This window comes from Pimephales promelas, chromosome 22 (genome assembly GCF_988280905.1).
Source record: "Pimephales promelas chromosome 22, fPimPro1.hap1.1, whole genome shotgun sequence".
Classification (NCBI taxonomy): Eukaryota; Metazoa; Chordata; class Actinopteri; order Cypriniformes; family Leuciscidae; genus Pimephales; species Pimephales promelas.
The window spans coordinates 20,212,218-20,231,303 of NC_142790.1; the positions used below are offsets into that span (position 1 = coordinate 20,212,218).

Genomic DNA, 19,086 nt, shown 5'->3' on the forward strand with positions numbered 1-19,086 from the left:
CCTTATGTCAATGGATGTTGCTTCAACCAGAATTCAGAAGGGCAGGCGGGCACAGATACACCCTGGAAAATTAATGCTGGCGCAGGGCCAGTCATTTGGAAAGACGCTTTGGCGCGTGAATAAACATTTCTTCCTTTAGATTCCTAATCACCATGATGATTGTGGGTGATTACAATGAAACATTAGTTCCACTGTTTCTCATTTACAGAAAGCATGAAACCTGATTATTCTTATTCAGAATAAATTAGGTTATTTTTAAACTGGCAGTCAGTGCAATTTCCAGTGGGGAAAAAAAAGCTTAGTGGGGTTTTATTTCTCCTTCATTGCATTGATATCAGGTAATAACATTCAAATGTAGAGTTGAATAAATAAGAGGCAAAGGTCTTGAAGATGGAGAGAATGTTTTTGCTGGAAGAGTGTGTGACATTTAAAGCTAAACCTAGCTTTGGTTGTCTCCACACTATGTTCATAAACAACAATTCCTCAGTGAATCTCCTTATTAAAAACAGTTTTTACTGTATAAGTGGAATGTACAAGAAACCACCTTAAAAACCTTGAAAATAAAATAAAAAAAATGCAATAAAATAAAATAATGCCAGTTTCAGATTACACAATTTTAGCATGACCTGTTTAACATAGGGTGTCGTGGTGATTTGTAAACTACAATGGGCGTTGGGCCGCAAGAAACGATTGTTTCATCTCACAGTGTGTCATGGTGGATGACAACCGACACAAAGTTTGCGACACTTCACGTTGTCTACAAAAAGACTGGCCTGTTTCATTTTTTTTTGGTCCTTCATGATGGGTTCCGTTACATTTGTGACTTTGACCAATAGGAGCACAGAAGCTCTTCCGTATAGAGCTTTCAAACATGTCGAAACAAAAGAGAAACCATTGTATTGGTGCTAATAGGTGGAATTTGTGGAGCAATGGCAACAATACTCCTACTTACATATCATCTTCAAGGAAATATTATATATGTTCTTGGGGATATCAGTTGCTAGTTCCACCTTCTCGATGACATCACACACACCGTTAAAAATAGCTAGTGATAGGCAAGGAAGAAACATGTAGTCTGATGTCAAGGAGTCAAAACCACATAATCTGACACAATGACTATCGTAACGTACTGAGTATAATGTATATTGTGTAGTCTAAACCAGGCATAAAACAGTTAGAGCCATAGACCTGTGGGCAATGCTTCTTTCCTGATCTTGTTCTCCTCCCTCATTGCGTCCTGCCTTTCCTACACTGTTCTTACTAATACAGGCAAATCATTTACCTGAAATCATCTTAAACATCTTTGGCGATCACGATTTTTCCAACCCTGCTACGTCAACATTCCTGTCACCACTGGTAAATTTCTCTAAGCTAATACAATTTTAAGGATAAGGAAATGGATAGATTATTAAATTGCACAGTTCAAGTCATGCTGCACAGTTGTGTCCGCAAAGATTGTAAAGTATACCATGTATATATACACAATTGCTTAACTCAACAAGCTGGCAGCACTGAGTCATTTATAGGACATTCGCTCGGAAGGACAGAAGACAAATAGTAGCGGATTCTCCATTGCATGCAAAGTTTGGAAGAACAACCAAAACAAAACGATGGAGAACGATATGCTGCTTTGTTTAGTGTTCTTGGAACAGCGTTTCGTTTTGTATGAATCTTTTCACACTCTTCTTTGTCTACTGCACATCACAACTGCGTATTGCCACCTAGTGTACTCTTCCGTCTCAATATTCACCTTGCATTTAGACCAGGGGTGTCCAAACTCAGTCCTGGAGGGCCACTGTCCTGGAGAGTTAGTTCCAACTTGCCTCAACACACTTGTTTGTAAGTTTTTAGCATGCCTAATGACCTTCAACAGCTAATCAAGACCTTGAAATCAAGTTCAATTGGGGTTGGAGCTAAACTCTGCAGGACAGTGGCCTTACAGGGCAGAGTTTGGGCACCCCGATTTAGACTGTTGTACCCCCACTGTCCGCACGGACACAGAAATTGGGATGCACATGGGCGGTGTGGTTGGATATTGCAAACGGACAATGCGCGGACCGTTGCGGAACACAGACAGTACACTTTGAGCTTTAGTAATTCAACTTCAATGTTGTTGGGCAACGTGGTGATCACTGTAACCCAGGGATGGGCATGTCAGTCCTGGGTAGTTACTGTCCTTTCAAGTTTAGCTGCAAACCTGATCCTAAAAAAGCTTATCAATGTCTTCAGGACTAAGGCTCCAAGCAGGTGAGATTTTTTTATCAGGGTTGGAGCTAAACTCTGCAGGACAGTGGCACCCCATCACCTACTGTAGTTTCCCACCCCTGTAATATATCATTCAAAACCTAAGTCTTTGCTTTGTCGAAATAACTTCGCATATCTGAAGGTTGTGAGATCAAGCCTTGCATGGTACAGTGTTGTACAACTATGTTTCGCCTAAACAATGACAATGAAGAGCTTGCCCAACTTGGCCAAATCTTGATCACCTGATTCTTTGAAGACTATCACAGTACATTCTTGATGCACGGTCTTTGTCAACATATTGCTTCTTCTAGATATCCTGAAGCCCTGCTTGGAGATGGTTTACCTTAAAGAATTAAAGAATAAGATGTGGAATGTTAAAAGGTTCTCCTGTGATATCAGACTGCAAAAAGCTTAAAGTGTAATCTTTATTTTCAAGAGTGTGCTGCTTCTCCTGATAAGACTTTAATGAATGAGTTAGAAGAGATGGAAGAATCCTCTCAAGAAAATAAAACTCAAGATAGGATTGTGAAGAATTAAAAAAGGCGTTTAATAGCTCAATATCATGTTATACCAAGGTGTAATGCAATTATATTATCATTCCTGAATGCTTTATCTTTCCATCTCTCTCTCTCTCTCAGAGGGAGAACTGTATCCCGGCATAGAGAGAAGAGAAACACCTACTTGGAGAGACTGTAACTGGTTCCTGATGTGGATGAATTATTTAGGGAACAAGAGGTTTATGGTGTTAAAAATATCTACATAAAAGCACCTAACTGATGTGTTGTGTTATATAAACCCATCCTGGAGCAGACAAGCCCTCTTCAGATTACCCTCACACAACCAACCCAACAGTCCACACGAACACAGAACAGAAAGAAAAAGAGAGACGCAGGAAACATAATACATTTTCTGAGAATCCGCATTAATTTAAAATGAGAACGTTTTCAAAGAAGCTTTGCAGAGAGACCCTCCTCAACTGTCTCAGAAACAAGTCCAGAGGGCCGAGGACGCGCTGGGCATCTTTCATTAAAAGACAGAGGGCCTATGTGTTCATTAAAAGTGTCTAAGGATGTGAAAGGCAAGAGAGCAAAAGGGAGGGCGAGGGAGCAAGAGAGTCAGGATGTGCCAATGTCAGCTTTATCATGACCGACCGCTCAGGCACTTCTTCTGTCGTTTGCATCCATTAGACATCCGGTTAATAAGCGAACATGGAGGAAATTAAACATTTGTGGTCTGAACAGACGTTGTACCTTTTTAGGGAACATTTCTAGCTTGTAGCAGGTGTGCGATACTTATTTAAAAGAAATGAAAGTTGAGAGAAACCGTCCTGCAGGCTTTGCTGTAATTACAGTCTCATCAACAGGGCACAATTTAACTCCCCGGATAATGACAAAGTTTACCTTGCACACACCCGCCGCTCGATGCAATGCAGTACCACTGACGTCTGCTAACAAACGCTTCGGTCTTGCAGTTAATTATTTCAATTAGGTTTTGAAATCACTTTTAGGCAGCAGCTTGAAACATGATCCCAAGTTGGAGCCTGGAAAACATTCCGTGCCAGCACCCACCCCCCCCCCCAAAAAAGCAGAATCGCTACAACATCCCTGATCACGAGAGACTCGCGGTGCAGAACAGGGCAGTCAATCGAAAAAGGTGAAAATACAAAAAGTCATGGATGCTATTGTAACGAGACCAGGAGGAAATAAGGAAAGAAGCAGCGCTCACCTGGTTGTAGCTGTGCACGGCTCCTCCAGGCTGGCCGCTGGAGCGTGGAGGGGGCTGAGGCTGCTGGGTTTGTGGTGCGGACAAGCAGTCGCTCAGGGCCAGGGTCTGGTTACTATGGTAGCTGGCAGAGTACTGGAGGGAGCCCTCTGGGTTCGAGCTGAGCTGCAGTGAGCTCTGAGAGAGCAGACTCGGTCCTGTGTGAAGAGAGCGAGAGAGAGAGAGAGAGAGAGAGAGAGAGAGAGAGAGAGAGAGCAATTCAGCAAGGCAGCAATGCAGCCCTCAGCCTGGCAGAAATGGCATACATAATTTATTAGAAGGGGAGGAGTGAAATAGAGAGAGAAGCAAAGCGAGCGAAAGACAGCACGAGAGATGGGGATTAAAATGACAAGAGGAAACCCACAAGCAAAAAAACGTGCGAGAGGAGAAAAACCAAGAAAAAAATGAAATGTGTAAGTGTGTATGCATGTGTGTGCGCATGTCAGCAAACAACTGAAGAACTGGCAGAACTAGGGATGGGCATGGGGATAATTGATCATGATCAGTCATTAAGACTGGAATTATGGAGACTTTTTCATCCAAACTTCAAAACATTTAGTAACAACTATTCACAAATGTGTCAAAAAAGACCCCTTTTAATAAGTTAGTGGTTATGGTATAATTTTATTGCATTAATAACTAGCTGGAACTAGATCCCTCAAAAAAACTCGATTTGAAAGGGCAATCTTAGCTCATTGGAAGACTTTTTTTAGCCAATCACCTAAGCATTAAGTATCATGTGACTAACTAATATATCCCAACAATACATATAGAAAGTCCTTTACAACAATGCTTAAACACTGGCAAAATGATAAATCAGAGCTGTTCTAATTTTAAGTTATCACATTGATAAATGTTTAAACATTGTTGTAAATGAATTTATTTATCAGTGCATTATATACAATATTTATGTATACTTACGTAAATTATATTCAGCATATATATATATATATATATATATATATATATTGTATATATACTAGTGCTGTCAAACGATTAAAACAATTAATCGCGATTAATCGCATTAATGTCATAGTTAACTCGCGATTAATCACACATTTTTATCTATTCTAAATGACTTTTGATTTCTTTTTGTTACATTATTTTTTTCTCATTTTAATGCTCTTAGCAACATGGAAAATTGGATTGGCTTGTTTAGTGCAAATGTTTTTTTTTTATTATTATTATTGAAAATAACATTGGAATAGTGCTCAATTTCACACTAACATATATAAATAATCTCTCACAAAATGTAACACTGTCTATCAATAAAAGGGTGAAAGAAATACTGACGAGGTCCTGGATGTGTGGATGACGAGTGCGAGACGCCAAAATGGACCAGCATGCAAAAGCATGTGAAAAAACTACAAAGTTTGCTAGGACAAAAAGACTGTTAATCACGCGCTAGAAAAATTAACGCCGTTAAAATGGGTTTGCGTTAACGCCGTTAATAACGCGTTAAACTGACAGCCCAAATATATACACAAACGTATATGCTGTATATAATCTATTATTTCCATTCATTAATGATAAGAACAGCAAAAAAACTAAAACAAAAAACATGTGTGATAGGAAAGCCCTCTCTTGAGAACTCAGTTTATCATTTATCTGTCCAATAGTTTAGTGAACATAATGACCAAAATGTCCATCCCTGTCAGATTACAAAGATAATCAGCTACACTACAGCCAAACTGCGCGTTTGGAGAGCGGCTCTGAGAGAATCTGACAGCAAATGAGATTGCATCAACAATCAACAATCATAGTTTGTCAAGATGCTATCAACTCTGATGTAGCCTTGAGCAAGCCAATGTTTGGACTATCAGCCTAAAACAGATTAGCTGCTCCTTGAAACATACTGTGAAAATAATGATCGTTTTTTTTCCCCTCCACTCACAAAATACTGTGCCTTTAAAAACAGCTTGAGTTAAAGCATCTCAGGTTTCTCAGGAGGAGGATGTTGTCTGCTCTCCTCGTGCTACACAATAATCTATGGCTCCTCTATCAGACAGATCCATCAAGCTGGTCTGAAGAGATAAGAAAATTGGTGCATTATTTGAGGCCATAATAGCCTGCTGCTCTCATTTATGTTTGCATTGATCTGTAAACCCCTGATCAGATGTGAGGAATGTAATGCTTTGCAAAGCTTTGGTTTTCCTAATGCTTTCCTCAGTCTGGACCCTTGGTCATATTATCATTCAAATGATAAACTTTCATGACAGAGAAGCGCACGGGTACGTCACGTGAGCGTAACCGCGATAGAGACGATAGTCTCAACCGCTTAATCGTATCTACCAATATATCGCCCACCCCTACTTTACCTAAATTGTTTTGTACACTGTAATAGATTATAAGATTATAATAAACAGGTACAGGAGAGCCTCAACCGACTCCACCACAAAAATTACTAATAGAGTAAAGAGACCCAATAGACAGCAGAGGAAAGCTGGATAAAATACAGTAATTGACAACCTTTCACGTAATTCCAGGCTGTTAAGTTAACCTCTGGATGGAATTAACTTGTACTAAAAATATATAATTCCATCATGAAAGTGCATATAATGTTGGACACATAAAATTTTACTAAAAGTAGCACCTTTACTTTTTTGCTTGGCTCCATCTAGATTTGTTCCGATTCCGATACTAGTTTAGAAAAATGCCGCCGATACCAATACAAATTCTGGCATCGGTATCGGCGAGTATTTCTACCCGCGTACCGATCCGATACCATTTTCTTATCTAGTTATGCACGCTAGCTTTGCTTAACGCTGCTAATCGGAGATCAATTCTTCTACGGTGCTCTAAAGAGGGTTGCTTGTGGCAACCACTTAAATTATAAAGAGTTTATTTTCATATATTATCCATATATCATTTTTTTTTATTCCTAGTTTTATTTTTTGCACTTTTTTTTATAAAGTTATATTGTAAATCTAAAATAGCTTTTTCAGTTTAAAGTATTAGATGTGTGGCTGCATTTTAAGTTCTTTTTCACTTAAGAAAGATAAATAATATATCGCTGTGAAATGTATGTCAGATAATAAAATACTCTAGTTCACTGTATGTATTTGTTCATGTTTGATTAAGGGATAAGTCTGAAGCACACCATAAAATAATTCTATCAATTCATACAGTGCTAGTATGAATTGCAGCTGTATAGATACTGTACACACCCAGGTATCGGATCAGTACTCGGTATTGGCCAATTCCCCTAGTTCGGGTATTGGAATCGGTATCGAGAAGGGTAAAAAGGGTATCATAACATCTCTAGCTCCATCTCCCTATAAACATTTCATGAAAAATCTACTTTTTTATGTTCCTTTATAAAGCTTGCAAGAGCTAAAGCAAAAGCATCATGCTGCTTTTACTCAGTACAAGAAATAGGACGACATGGATATATACTGTATATATATATATATATATATATATATATATGAAACCTAAGGAAACAATTTTTCAAATAAAGTCTGACATTACAGTTTTGACATTACATCGTATTCCTGTAATGCTTAGATTACTAAAGCATTCTAAATAAGTCAAGGACAAGCTTCATTCAAAGAATAAAGTCTTTGAAGCACAGAGGCCAATGTTTGTTGGCCGTCAGATAATGCATAAATGCGTGTCCATATTAGACACCTCTACAACTCCAGCTAGTTTATCTCGACTCACCCTGCTATCAGATAAATTATTGAAAGCCACTCTGTCCTTAGTAAAACGTTTGAGCTCACTGTAATTCCAGACCGTTATAGTAAATATACTTAGTTTCAATACATAATTCATGGCTTTTATGTTCGGCTGTGCTGTTCTAACGCCTGAAGCCCAGAAAATGTTGTGGTTGAGATGTGTATTTAGAAGAGGCGTTATCTGTTTTGATTATTTCGACATTAAAGCTAGAAATGGATTGCAAAAACCTGTGGCATTTTTCTCGTCACCAACCTTAACAGAATGTGCAAAGTCAATAACTTATTTAAAAGCCTCTTTGAACTCCCAAAAAAGATCAATGACATTCAACTTTCTGGGAGGAGATTAGGAAAGTTTTTGGTGGAGTATTATATCCTCCATAAAACAGACACAAAGCCTTTGTGTTCTTAATCCCTGTCAAAAAAAGAAGAGGAGAGGAAAAGAGAAAAGGGGAATGAGTGGAGAAGTTACACTTCATCATAGAAAAAGATTTATGAATTCTAGTGTATCTTGCTCAGGTATCGTATACATCATGGTTGGCTATAGCAGCCTGGAAGTAGACAGAGCAATGAAGTGTGTTGATATTGTATAATCTTATTTTTTTTTTAAATAATTAATTTAAAAAAAGCCAGAAGACATTCAAATTGGATATAACACATAAAAAAAAAAAAATTGAAGTTGCAAATTAAGCAAAGAATATTGAAGTACGGTTTACTAGAAAATACTATTGCAGGCTTCTTCAAAATTTTGCCTTTGTAAAAATGATTCGAATTTTGGAACAGTGTTTTTAATAAAAATTGGAAAATTGCTACATACCACATTCTACTCTCAGGGAAAGCTGAAGAATTCCCCAAAATTACTCTCTCTCTGCAACAGCCTCATTCTGCTTTGGTTTAGTTTTCATTCTGTTCCCTGTTTTGGTTTGCCAATGTTCTGTTTTCTAGTTAGTTTCCATAGTTACTCGTTCGTTTTAAATATTTTTTTTTTAGTTTAGTTGATTACTCTGTGTGTATTTAAACAACATTGGTTCTCTTACTAAAGGTTCTCTCGTACTGCGTAATATCTTATGCTAGGGGAAAACCTTTTTTCCACGAGATATTGAAGCCAAAAATGATCCTTAATTTTGAATTAATGTAAAACGCGTTGCGGCAGCAAGGGACAAACTGTTGAGACAAACTGTTGCCTTTTACAGTGATTGTTGTGAAAAAGCTGTTTCCTCATTTTAATGTGTCATGGAGATGGTAAAAATAATTTTTGATTGCTCCACATTATCTACCTAGCTTTTTTTTTAAGTAGTATTAATATTTTATTAGTAATATTTAATTTTATATTTAATTTTGGAAGTAAAATTATTTAGCTTGCTCATTAAAAGTGTGAAGAAACTCCCAAAATAAACTTTTTTCCAAAAAAATATTATTACTTTTACAATTGTCAAACATTTACAAACCATACATAGTTTTACTGAAGCAAACTAAATTGCTCGAAGCCTTTATCAAGACATTATGATGATTAATATCAAAAGAGAGAAATCAAACTGCTGAGACAGCAGGATGTGAAAAAAGCTTTAATGCAATCAACTAGTATTTTGCGCATCATGAGGAAATAATGGATTTTTTCCCCAAACATAATTAGAACTGTGCCATTTTTGAGATTAGAAATGTTCTGCAATTGTGTTGTGTCAACAATCTTTGTGATTTCTTTTTTCTTTGCCAAAAGGCTCTGTCTGGAAATACTTTCATATTTTTGCAATAACTAGCACTAGGTTATTTGATGCACCAGTTACCACATGCACTGCCAATATTATAGATGCCATTAGTACAAACATAATTTACATTAAACTGATATTGAGAAAAATATTGAATCTTGCATAACTTATAAAAATGTTGAAAATTGCTTAACCTATTTTGATGTGTTAAAGCAATATAGGAAAATTTGTCATAACTTATTGATCACATCATTTTTCTAACAAAAACCTGCCCTCCCCTATACTGTATGTGCTGCCCTGTTAACATACAACATTATTGACAGTAAATGCACTCCTTTCAAATGAGTGTAGACATCAATAGTGTGACTCTCACAGAGGTTGTTAAGTTCAACAAATGAAATCAATGGTCAAAATCTCTTCACTAATTGCTAGGATTAGTTTTATGCTTCTTTAATAGAGCATTAAGCATTCTCAGGCACTTCTTCTTCAAAAAAGTGATGACTACTTACTATCAGCTGTGGTGTATTCCTGATGATCCAAGATCCCAGACTCCTGTAGGGAGCGGATACATGAATCCACCAGTTCCAGACCTGTGTTTAGTTCATCCTCAATGTCTTTCTGTCCATCTGTGGGGGAAAAAACAGGGAGGTTAATCACGCATACACTTCCTGAAGCCTCATTCATCACACTTGGTCTTTGACCTTCTAACCTTTTCCATTCACCTGCTCACTAAGCATCTAAACAGGCTAAGATTGAATTTAATTGGCTGTTTGGATGACCCTGTTAACCAGCATGCTGCTTGTCCTGTTAGAAGTGACTGCCAACTCTTCCAGGGCCAGTGTGGTGTAATTTGCCAAGGGATAAAGGGTTACACAAGACTCCTAAGACAAAAGATTAACCTCTCAACTAGAGCAACAACCATTCGTCCAGAAAGCATGATGCCAAGCAAGCTTGGATTCGTCACTCTTTAGACACACAAGAGAGTGACGCAGATGGGAAGTTTCTGGTTAAAGATGATTATATATATATATACACACACACACACTCGACAAATAACGTGTATTCAACACATTTTACAATAGTTTTCTGAATACTGAAATTCATAAAGATGATGCAATGATTCTGTATGCTGCAGCACAACTATTTCATTCTAGTTATGAATGCATTCTCCCCCCTAAAAAGAAAAAGCCTGGCAGCAAAATTGTGTAAATCATAAAAAAAAATTACATTTACCTTGGGTATTCCAGCGAAACTGCTCATCGGCTGAACTGCAAAGTAGAAAAAGAACACACGTCATACAAAAAAAAAAAAAATACTTTATTGTCTTATCTGAATGAGTAGTCAGGATGATTTTCACATAGTTTTGGAGCAAATGCTCTATGCTATGTGATACCATTTTCAAAAGTCTTGTGAAGAAATAATTAGTATGGGTTGCATGACCTTATTTCAGTGACAGTTTTTTCTCACAAACCATGCATAAACGTCATTATCACAAAACTAAAAACATTTACATACATGCTGCTGACATATTATTGTAGCAGAGTTTGTGCTGAATACAGTGTAATAAGATTTTGGCCATGAAAATGTCACAAGTAACAAAATATAAACAAAAATGTCAGGGCATGTCAGAGCACCTCCAGGACCCAGAAAACATTCGACATTGATCTATTTTTAGACCTTACTGAAAACGTACCAGTGCGACATCAGACAGGTTTTCCCAGATTGCATCACATATGGTGTATGCGCGTATTTCAAGCCATTTTGGGGTATTTTCATAACGATAAAGTATATGAATAATGCAGTGCTGATTGACAGCTTTAATTAGTGTAGAAAAAAAATATGTTCTGCCTTATTCTGTGATCATTTTGTTTTCTACATTGTAAAATCCATGATGACAATGCACAAGTGTTTCAACCAATCATATTATCAACCAATCATAAAACTCTCATTAAGAAACTATAGGGAAAAAAAAAATATGACAGTATTAAAATATCTTGTGATCTTTTTGCTCCGTATTTGACATTTTAACAATTGATGCTAATAGACTTGAACACTTTAATAATCATCATTTTATCATAGAACATGCAGAGATACATTTGCATAGAATCTTAAATTTACAATGAAGGCAAATTTCAAGTGATATCAACATAACATATTGAGTTTAGTTACAACATTTAAACTCAAAAAGCCATGCAAACAGTTACCTTAATTTTGTAATCTAATTTTTACAGTATGATGCACAGCTTTGAGGCCTTTTTTTGTCTATCCCCCTGATAGAATAGATTTGAGAGGCAAGATTATAATTGTGCAGTCCCCAACAACTCTCATAACACAACATTGCTGACAGGAAACAACAGCTGAGGGTATCACTTCACACAAATGCAGATTTATTTTCCCACTCTCCCAGATCTGGGATCAAAGGTTAACCAGGATAATGCTTCCCACCCTTTAGACCATCATTATCATACATATTTCCCATTCACTGAGAAAGAATTACATTGTACATGCACATGGTGGAGAATATTGAATTTCCCAGCCTATGATCGATAATGTCGGTGCCTGACTGGGCCAGAAGAAGGAAAAGGAGAGAGAAAGGGAGCGAATAGAGATGGGGTGTGCTAAAATCAGCTCTGTTGCGGTTGACTGCCCATCTACTGTATAGACCCCTTCAGGCGTAGCTCACTGTGACCCATGATCCTCTGCTGCGACAGCCTGACAAACTGTTAGAGGGTTTCCTGCATCGAAAAACGTCAATTTATCAGCAGTAGATCGTTGCACAAGGCACCATGGAAAAAAAAAACAAATGTGTGTTTACCAGCAAAATGTCCTACCCCCTATGGAAAACTCTTCTGCTGCCCACCGCTGTCCCCCATCGTCTGACAATCATGGACATTTATTCATTCAGCCTATCCTAGGGCTGCATTAAACAGCAGGTATTGGGAATACATCTAAAAAAAAAGTGGAAACGACTGGGGTGACATTGGAGCGACGGTATATTTACAGCGTGTGCCCTTGTTCAAGGACTAAGGGGACAGAGATGCTGTGAACTATAAACAGCAAGGAAGATGTCCGGGTCATTTCTGAAAGCAGAAGAACCTGCGTGTTAAAGGAAGACGGCGTAGCAGGAGAATTCCAGTAGAGTAAACATGAAAACACTTCAAAACACACAAACACAAAGATGCGTCCACGCAGTGCAGGAGAGCTGTTTCATGTGTATAGTGAATCTATTGGGGTGGGTAAATAAAAGTTGACATTTTTTTCTTTGTATAATAAAAAAAGAGCGCATACATTGTGCGAGTTTGTTGGTCCTGAGCCATTGCACAGGTTACGAGTTAGTCAACCTGATAATCTTGTCAAAGTAGCTGGTACACGGCACGACTGGTACATCACAGTGAGCTTTTGGGCTAAACACGGAGACCGGAGCTTTCAATGTTGCTGCTGCTATAGCTTTGGACAAAAAAAATAAAATAATATAAAATAATAAAAAATAAAAAAAAATAAGTGTGCAAATGTTTTGGTTAAATGTAGAGAACAGTGCATTCGTGTATTTGTGTGTGTTCTTATATACTTGATTTTGAGGACTCAAATATGTATAATGACATGGGTATTACAACATAATACCCAACAACACTTACTGTGCCCTCGTAAACCAAATGGTTTTAGAAAACACACTAAAGTGTGTGTGTGTAGTTTGAGCATCCTGTAGGGTTGCAGCCACACTATAAAAAAATATGATTTGTCAAATCAACTTAAATTATTTATATAGTTCAGATAACATAATATTTTAAATTGCCGACGATTAAATCTCCTTCATTGTATTAACTATTTTTTTTTCCATTTCAATGAACTTAAATTTTTAATGCAACCAAGTTACTTTATTTTTTTAAGTTAAACCAACAATATTGGGCTATAATAATATGCATAGATCTAGCCTATGGGACGTGGTTGTGTATGATTTGTCAATAGAGGACAGCCTATACATGCTTTAAAATCACTCCCCAAATTTTAAAAACATTTTCGAGAAGTAATCATAACGTACTCGACTCTTACACAAGCTGTGACTACGAGCATCAATGATTCTCAATGTTCGGGTTAGCTTAAGTGAGTTGTAAGATACTGTTAAAAAATATTTTTCTCATGCTTACCAAAGTTACTTTATTTAATCAAAAATACAGTAATATTCTAAAATATTATTACAATTTAAATAACCGTTTTCAATTTTAACACATTTTAAAATTATCATTATTCATATTTTCATATTTTTGTGAAAGCTGTGAAACATTTTTCAGGATTCCTTGAATAGAATAGAAAGTGCAAAAGAACCACACTTATTTGAAATAACACATTTCATACCTACAGTTTTAACCTCAGAGAAATATCAATTTTTTTTTTCAAAAATAGTGAGATGGTAAATTCAACACGTTCAACAAGTTCTGCAAAGGGTTTAAGTGAAAGGCCCTAACGCAAACCCCGTGAGGATGTTTCGAGCTAGTGCGCTTGGGGAAACATTACTTATGAACTTAAGTTCGAGACCAAGAATTTCAAAAGTGAAGGACGGGAGAGGAAGTTTCAGCTGACAAAATATATATTTTTCACCAGCTTGTTTATACAGATTTTTTCACGTTTAATAATGCATGAGTCTGGAGTCTGAATAATAAAAATGTTGACTTGTTTGAATGGGGAATGGTTCTAATAAATCAAAAACTTTACATAATCATTAGAAAGACATGCTGGCATGATTCGATAGGAATGTGTGTGTTTTTTTTCCGGTTGCTTAGTCAACATTTGAGAGAAAAATGACATCAAAGCATAAACTCTGCATCACAATTTAGATCATTCCTTTTCAGAAAATCGTTACACTCTCTTGGAGAGCTTCTCAGCCAATCGAACGCAAGGCCAGTGTTAACTGTTATGTAATGCTGATTATTTTACAGCAGGCCAATATTTGAAATAGCCTGTCTCTCAAAGCACACTTCATCACACCAACAAATCACTTCCACTCCTTATGGCTTGCGGTTTCATTTCCAAGAGGCTTTAACACGCAACGAACTCCGTGGCCTAGCAGATTTCAGCTTGAGATGCTGTCACACACCTTCTGTTCAGATGGATGCGACGGAGCCAGACGCCAGCGAACAAGGCAGCCAGAACCACCAGCATGATTGAGGAGCCTGTAGACCTGTGACAAGGCTTTTAATTGCAACCTGTTGGCAAGTGCAAACGAGCACACGGCCAGCAACAAAGGCATGCTGGGATGCATGCAAGTGTTAAAACGGGGCAATGGAAGTGCATTATAGGATGTAGATTTGCTAAATGTCATCTGTGCTAAATGAAAGCAATTTGAACTGCAATGTGATATAACATTAACACCTCTATGTCTGATGCTTAGAGGCTTAAAAGACAAAAATCACATTAACAACAGCAATTTGAATAATTCAGAAAAAGTGTTTCTTCTTCTCATTAATATTAATCCTATTAAGATAACACTTATAATTAGGGCTGCTTCCTACACTCTAAAAAATGTTGGGTTGTTTTAACCCAACTTTGAGTAAAATATGGAAAAACCCAGCCATTGGGTTAATTTTTTTAACTGACATTTTTATTTGACATCCATATTTGACCCAAAGTTGGGTTAAAAAGTTGAGTGTAATAGTCGACTAATCGGTAGTCTTTCACAGTTTAATAAACTGCACTAGTATCACAAATTCAATGTTATTTTGATTATTTGTTCAGTCCTAGTACATGCCATTTCTGCCATTCTCTCCATGAAAATACTTGACACCATAAAAGCAGTCAGGACTGTTGCACTAAGCCATCTGTGGTGCCTTGATCCTCTTGACTGACCGCAGTTTGTGTGTGTGTGTGTTTGGATCACAGCAGGCTATGCTCCATCAAGACACCACACAGAATTAGAGTCTAATTCACTGGGATGGATTGGTACACCTTCTACACCCATCTTTACAGCTGGTCCATTTGGAAAACCCAGTTACATCACAGATTTAGCAGTGCTCCGATAACTATCTGCTACACAGGCCTCCAAGCAAAGTTGTCCTTCAATAAAACATGCATTACCCCACCAAATCTAATAAAGCAGCTGTAGTCAGAATAAAAGATGAGTCACAATTAACGCCGGCTAAATATAATCTTATCAACTGCAGTAAAATGGCACAGCCAAATCAATAACAATTACCGCAAGACTGCAGATCCATACGTTACACATAGATCAGACTGAGCTAACTGCAATATTAACCTCATTACCACAACATCTATAGTGTACACATTGACATCCATCCCCGATGGGTTCCAACTAGAAAGAAATGCATCTTTACTCAAGCAAAGCCCAACGACTCTGCGTGCCAACGCTGGATGTCTTGGATAACTCACTCTGAGGTCTTGAATAAGATACAGACTCCCTCATTCATGGCTTTGTGGGAATTTGGACTTTTTCCTTTAACTCAGACACTTTAATTGCCTTCTGCTGTCAGTTCAATTGAAGGGACACTTCTTTTCCATAGGAAAATCTGTCACACGGCATCCCACTTATGGAAGGGAAATGGTAATGTGCCTAACACTGCGTTCCCATGGTCTCTATACCCATAACTGTACACTGAGTAGATGCTGTTATGATGACATTACTAGCTATAAATGTAAGTGTTAATTTTGAGAGCATTTAGGGAATATTGCGCGCACTGCCTCGATTTCTTGTTGAAAGTTGAAACTGTACAACAACAAACTATGGAGACCGCAACAACAATAGATGACCATGTTTATGAGTGCTTAAACTATACCACAACTTTTTTATCGCTCATAACTTCTGGAGAGAAAGATCCCAGACACTTGACAAAAACTCTCAATGCAACACTTTTAAATGGAGCATATTTGAAAGGTTATGCATACACTGTATGCAAGCTAAGCGTTGATGTAAATACTGAAATATACAGTGGTTTACTTTTTAGTGGTTAGGGCACAAGTTGTATGTTGAGTTTGAGTCTGGCTCGCCAACGTTTCCCCAATCATGTTTCCCTCGATCAATTCATGCAAAATGGTACGATAAAAATAAAAGAGAGACTGCAAGACACTCACAGAGAAGTAAGCAAAAGTTAGTGTTTACCTACGCTTAACCAGTAGTTTCAAAATTTCGTTATGATATGTGATGCAAGTTTAATCAAGGACTTGTACGGATGAAAAGAAAAACTTTGAACATTTAAAGGAGAACCTAAACGAATTTTGAAGTCTGAAAATACATGAACCTGAAACCCTAAGGATAACCCAGATCTGTCATTCGCCGCACTAGGGAGGCATCAGGCTAAAGCAATAATGACAAGTCTGAAACGACTGGCCCCTTTAGAAGCAATTAAAATCAACCTGCCATATAGTGCACTTTGTCTCTTTAAAAGTATCTGTATCACAGAGATTGACAGAGACTATCATTGTTCAATAGCTGTGGAGACCAATATCGACAAAGAATGGTGATATGCATACATCAATAAGCCACACAACTACATGGGAAAAGAGAATATGTGCACAAATGCATACACAAATTTGGGGATTTAACATTTACAGCCATTGTTTACCTTGTCCAAGGGTTCACTGTTAATTTTCAGTCAATGTTCAAAGTTAATTTTCTGTCCCAAACTAAAACTCTTACAGAAACTTTTTTGCATTTTTAGATCTTCATTATTAAACATGCTTAAATTAGACCTGTTTTTTAGGCAGCAGATTTCAGGTTTTATTATTATACTGGGAACATTTTGGTTCCCAACACACACAAAACTTGCTTATGACACAGTTACACTGCTAAAAATATTCCTAATCTGTTGGAACTATTATAAAAAGTCGCTACTTTTACCTGTTGAAACATGTCTTCACAAGAAAGAGCTGTAATTATGACGTTTGATTTTTGAGTCCTGCACAAAGCCTCTTAACGAGCTGATGACGTGACCAATTTTGAACCTATTATCAATTAAACAAAGACAATTATCTGCAGAACAAAAGTCAAAACCCAAACAGTCTTTAACTCTGCACAGTGTAACGAGGATGATGCTGCAGACAATGTAGATGAGAAGCATTATGGAGAGGAAGGAAATCCAAGGTTGACTGCTTTGCTGCCTTCTCGCATCCTGAGATGAAAAATGAAGTTTTAATTTTAGGACTCCATCAAAATGGAGCACAAACATCTAACAGGCAATCTATTTGTGTACCCTTCAGGGATGCTCTGTGTCTGCCTCCATTTGCTTGCACACACACACACACACACACACACACACACACACAGTCCAACAGAAGCCATTATAGCACTGATGAGAAATTAGTCCTTTCTGATACAAACACAAACGTCACACAGACATAACCTCACACAACGGGAAAGATTTTCCTCCACCTATATGGCTTGTTTAAAAGGAAGATGGCAACCTTTCAACTTCAAACTTCATATTCAAACTTCACATCCTGTTGCTAATGGTCACACATGCCCACATCACCGCAGGAACATTTATCTCCGTTTAGTAACTCATTACAGTAAACAGACATCCGCAATTTAGTGTCCTGTCCCTGGCTGGAGCTGTCCACGGAAATGAACCCGTTGTTTACTGTGCTAAATAATATTTAATAGGGCAGAACATCCTTTATGTGGTAAGAAAAAGGCCTCATAATAACGACTTATCAGTTTTGGTTACAGTTTATTGATTTAGATTTATGCATGACACGTTATTACTGATTTCATTTACAATTTACAATGAGCAAATTTTCTATATTTTTATAATATTATTTACTCAAAATGTATTTATAATTTATTTATAAATAATATTGTTATACTAAACTATATTTATTAGAGAGAGAGAGAGAGAGAGATACAATAATATACAATATATAAGTACAATAATTATACATGTATACATTTTATATGACATTAAATAATACATTTATTCTTGGATTTTATATAATTATAAATTAAAATATTTAGTTGTGTGTGCACATATACACTCACCTAAAGGATTATTAGGAACACCATAATACTGTGTTTGACCCCCTTTCGACTTCAGAACTGCCTTAATTCTACATGGCATTGATTCAACAAGGTGCTGAAAGCATTCTTTATAAATGTTGGCCCATAATGATAGGATAGCATCTCGCAGTTGATGGAGATTTGTGGGATTCACATCCAGGGCACAAAGCTCCCGTTCCACCACGTCCCAAAGATGCTTTATTGGGTTGAGATCTGGTGACTGTGGGGGCCATTTTAGTACAGCGATCTCATTGTCATGTTAAAAAAAAAACAATTTAAAATGATTCAAGCTTGGTGCATTATCCTGCTGGAAGTAGCCATCAGAGGATGGGTCCATGGTGGCCATAAAGTGATGGACACAGTCAGAAACAATGCTCAGGTAGGCCGTGGCATTTAAACCATATCCAATTGGCACTAAGGGGCCTAAAGTGTGCCAAGAAAACATCCCCCACACCATTACACCACCACCACCAGCCTGCACAGCGGTAACAAGACATGATGGATCCATGTTCTCATTCTGTTAACGCCAAATTCTGACTCCACCATCTGAATGTCTCAACAGAAATCGAGACTCATCAGTTCAGACAATCATGATCAAAAAAATAGAACAGAGAGTCTTCAACTGTCAATTTTGGTGAGCTCTTGCAAATTGTAGCCTCTTTTTCCTTTTTATAGTGGAGATGAGTGGTACCCGGTGGGG

The 19,086-nt window shown here is 37.4% G+C and overlaps 1 protein-coding gene across 5 annotated transcripts in view; it reads right to left on the minus strand.

Annotated features, from left to right (window-relative positions):
* The window catches only part of ctnnd2a (catenin delta 2a), a 276,192-nt gene that overhangs the window by 141,922 nt on the left and 115,184 nt on the right, over positions 1-19,086 (minus strand). For all 5 annotated transcript variants that reach the window (XM_089125770.1, XM_089125769.1, XM_089125768.1 and 2 more), the window contains 3 exons: positions 10,619-10,653; positions 9,895-10,011; positions 3,970-4,163 (listed from right to left, as the gene is read on the minus strand). In XM_089125770.1, coding sequence (XP_088981896.1) covers positions 3,970-4,163; positions 9,895-10,011; positions 10,619-10,653 — 346 coding nt within the window. The remainder of the gene's footprint in view (positions 1-3,969; positions 4,164-9,894; positions 10,012-10,618; positions 10,654-19,086) is intronic.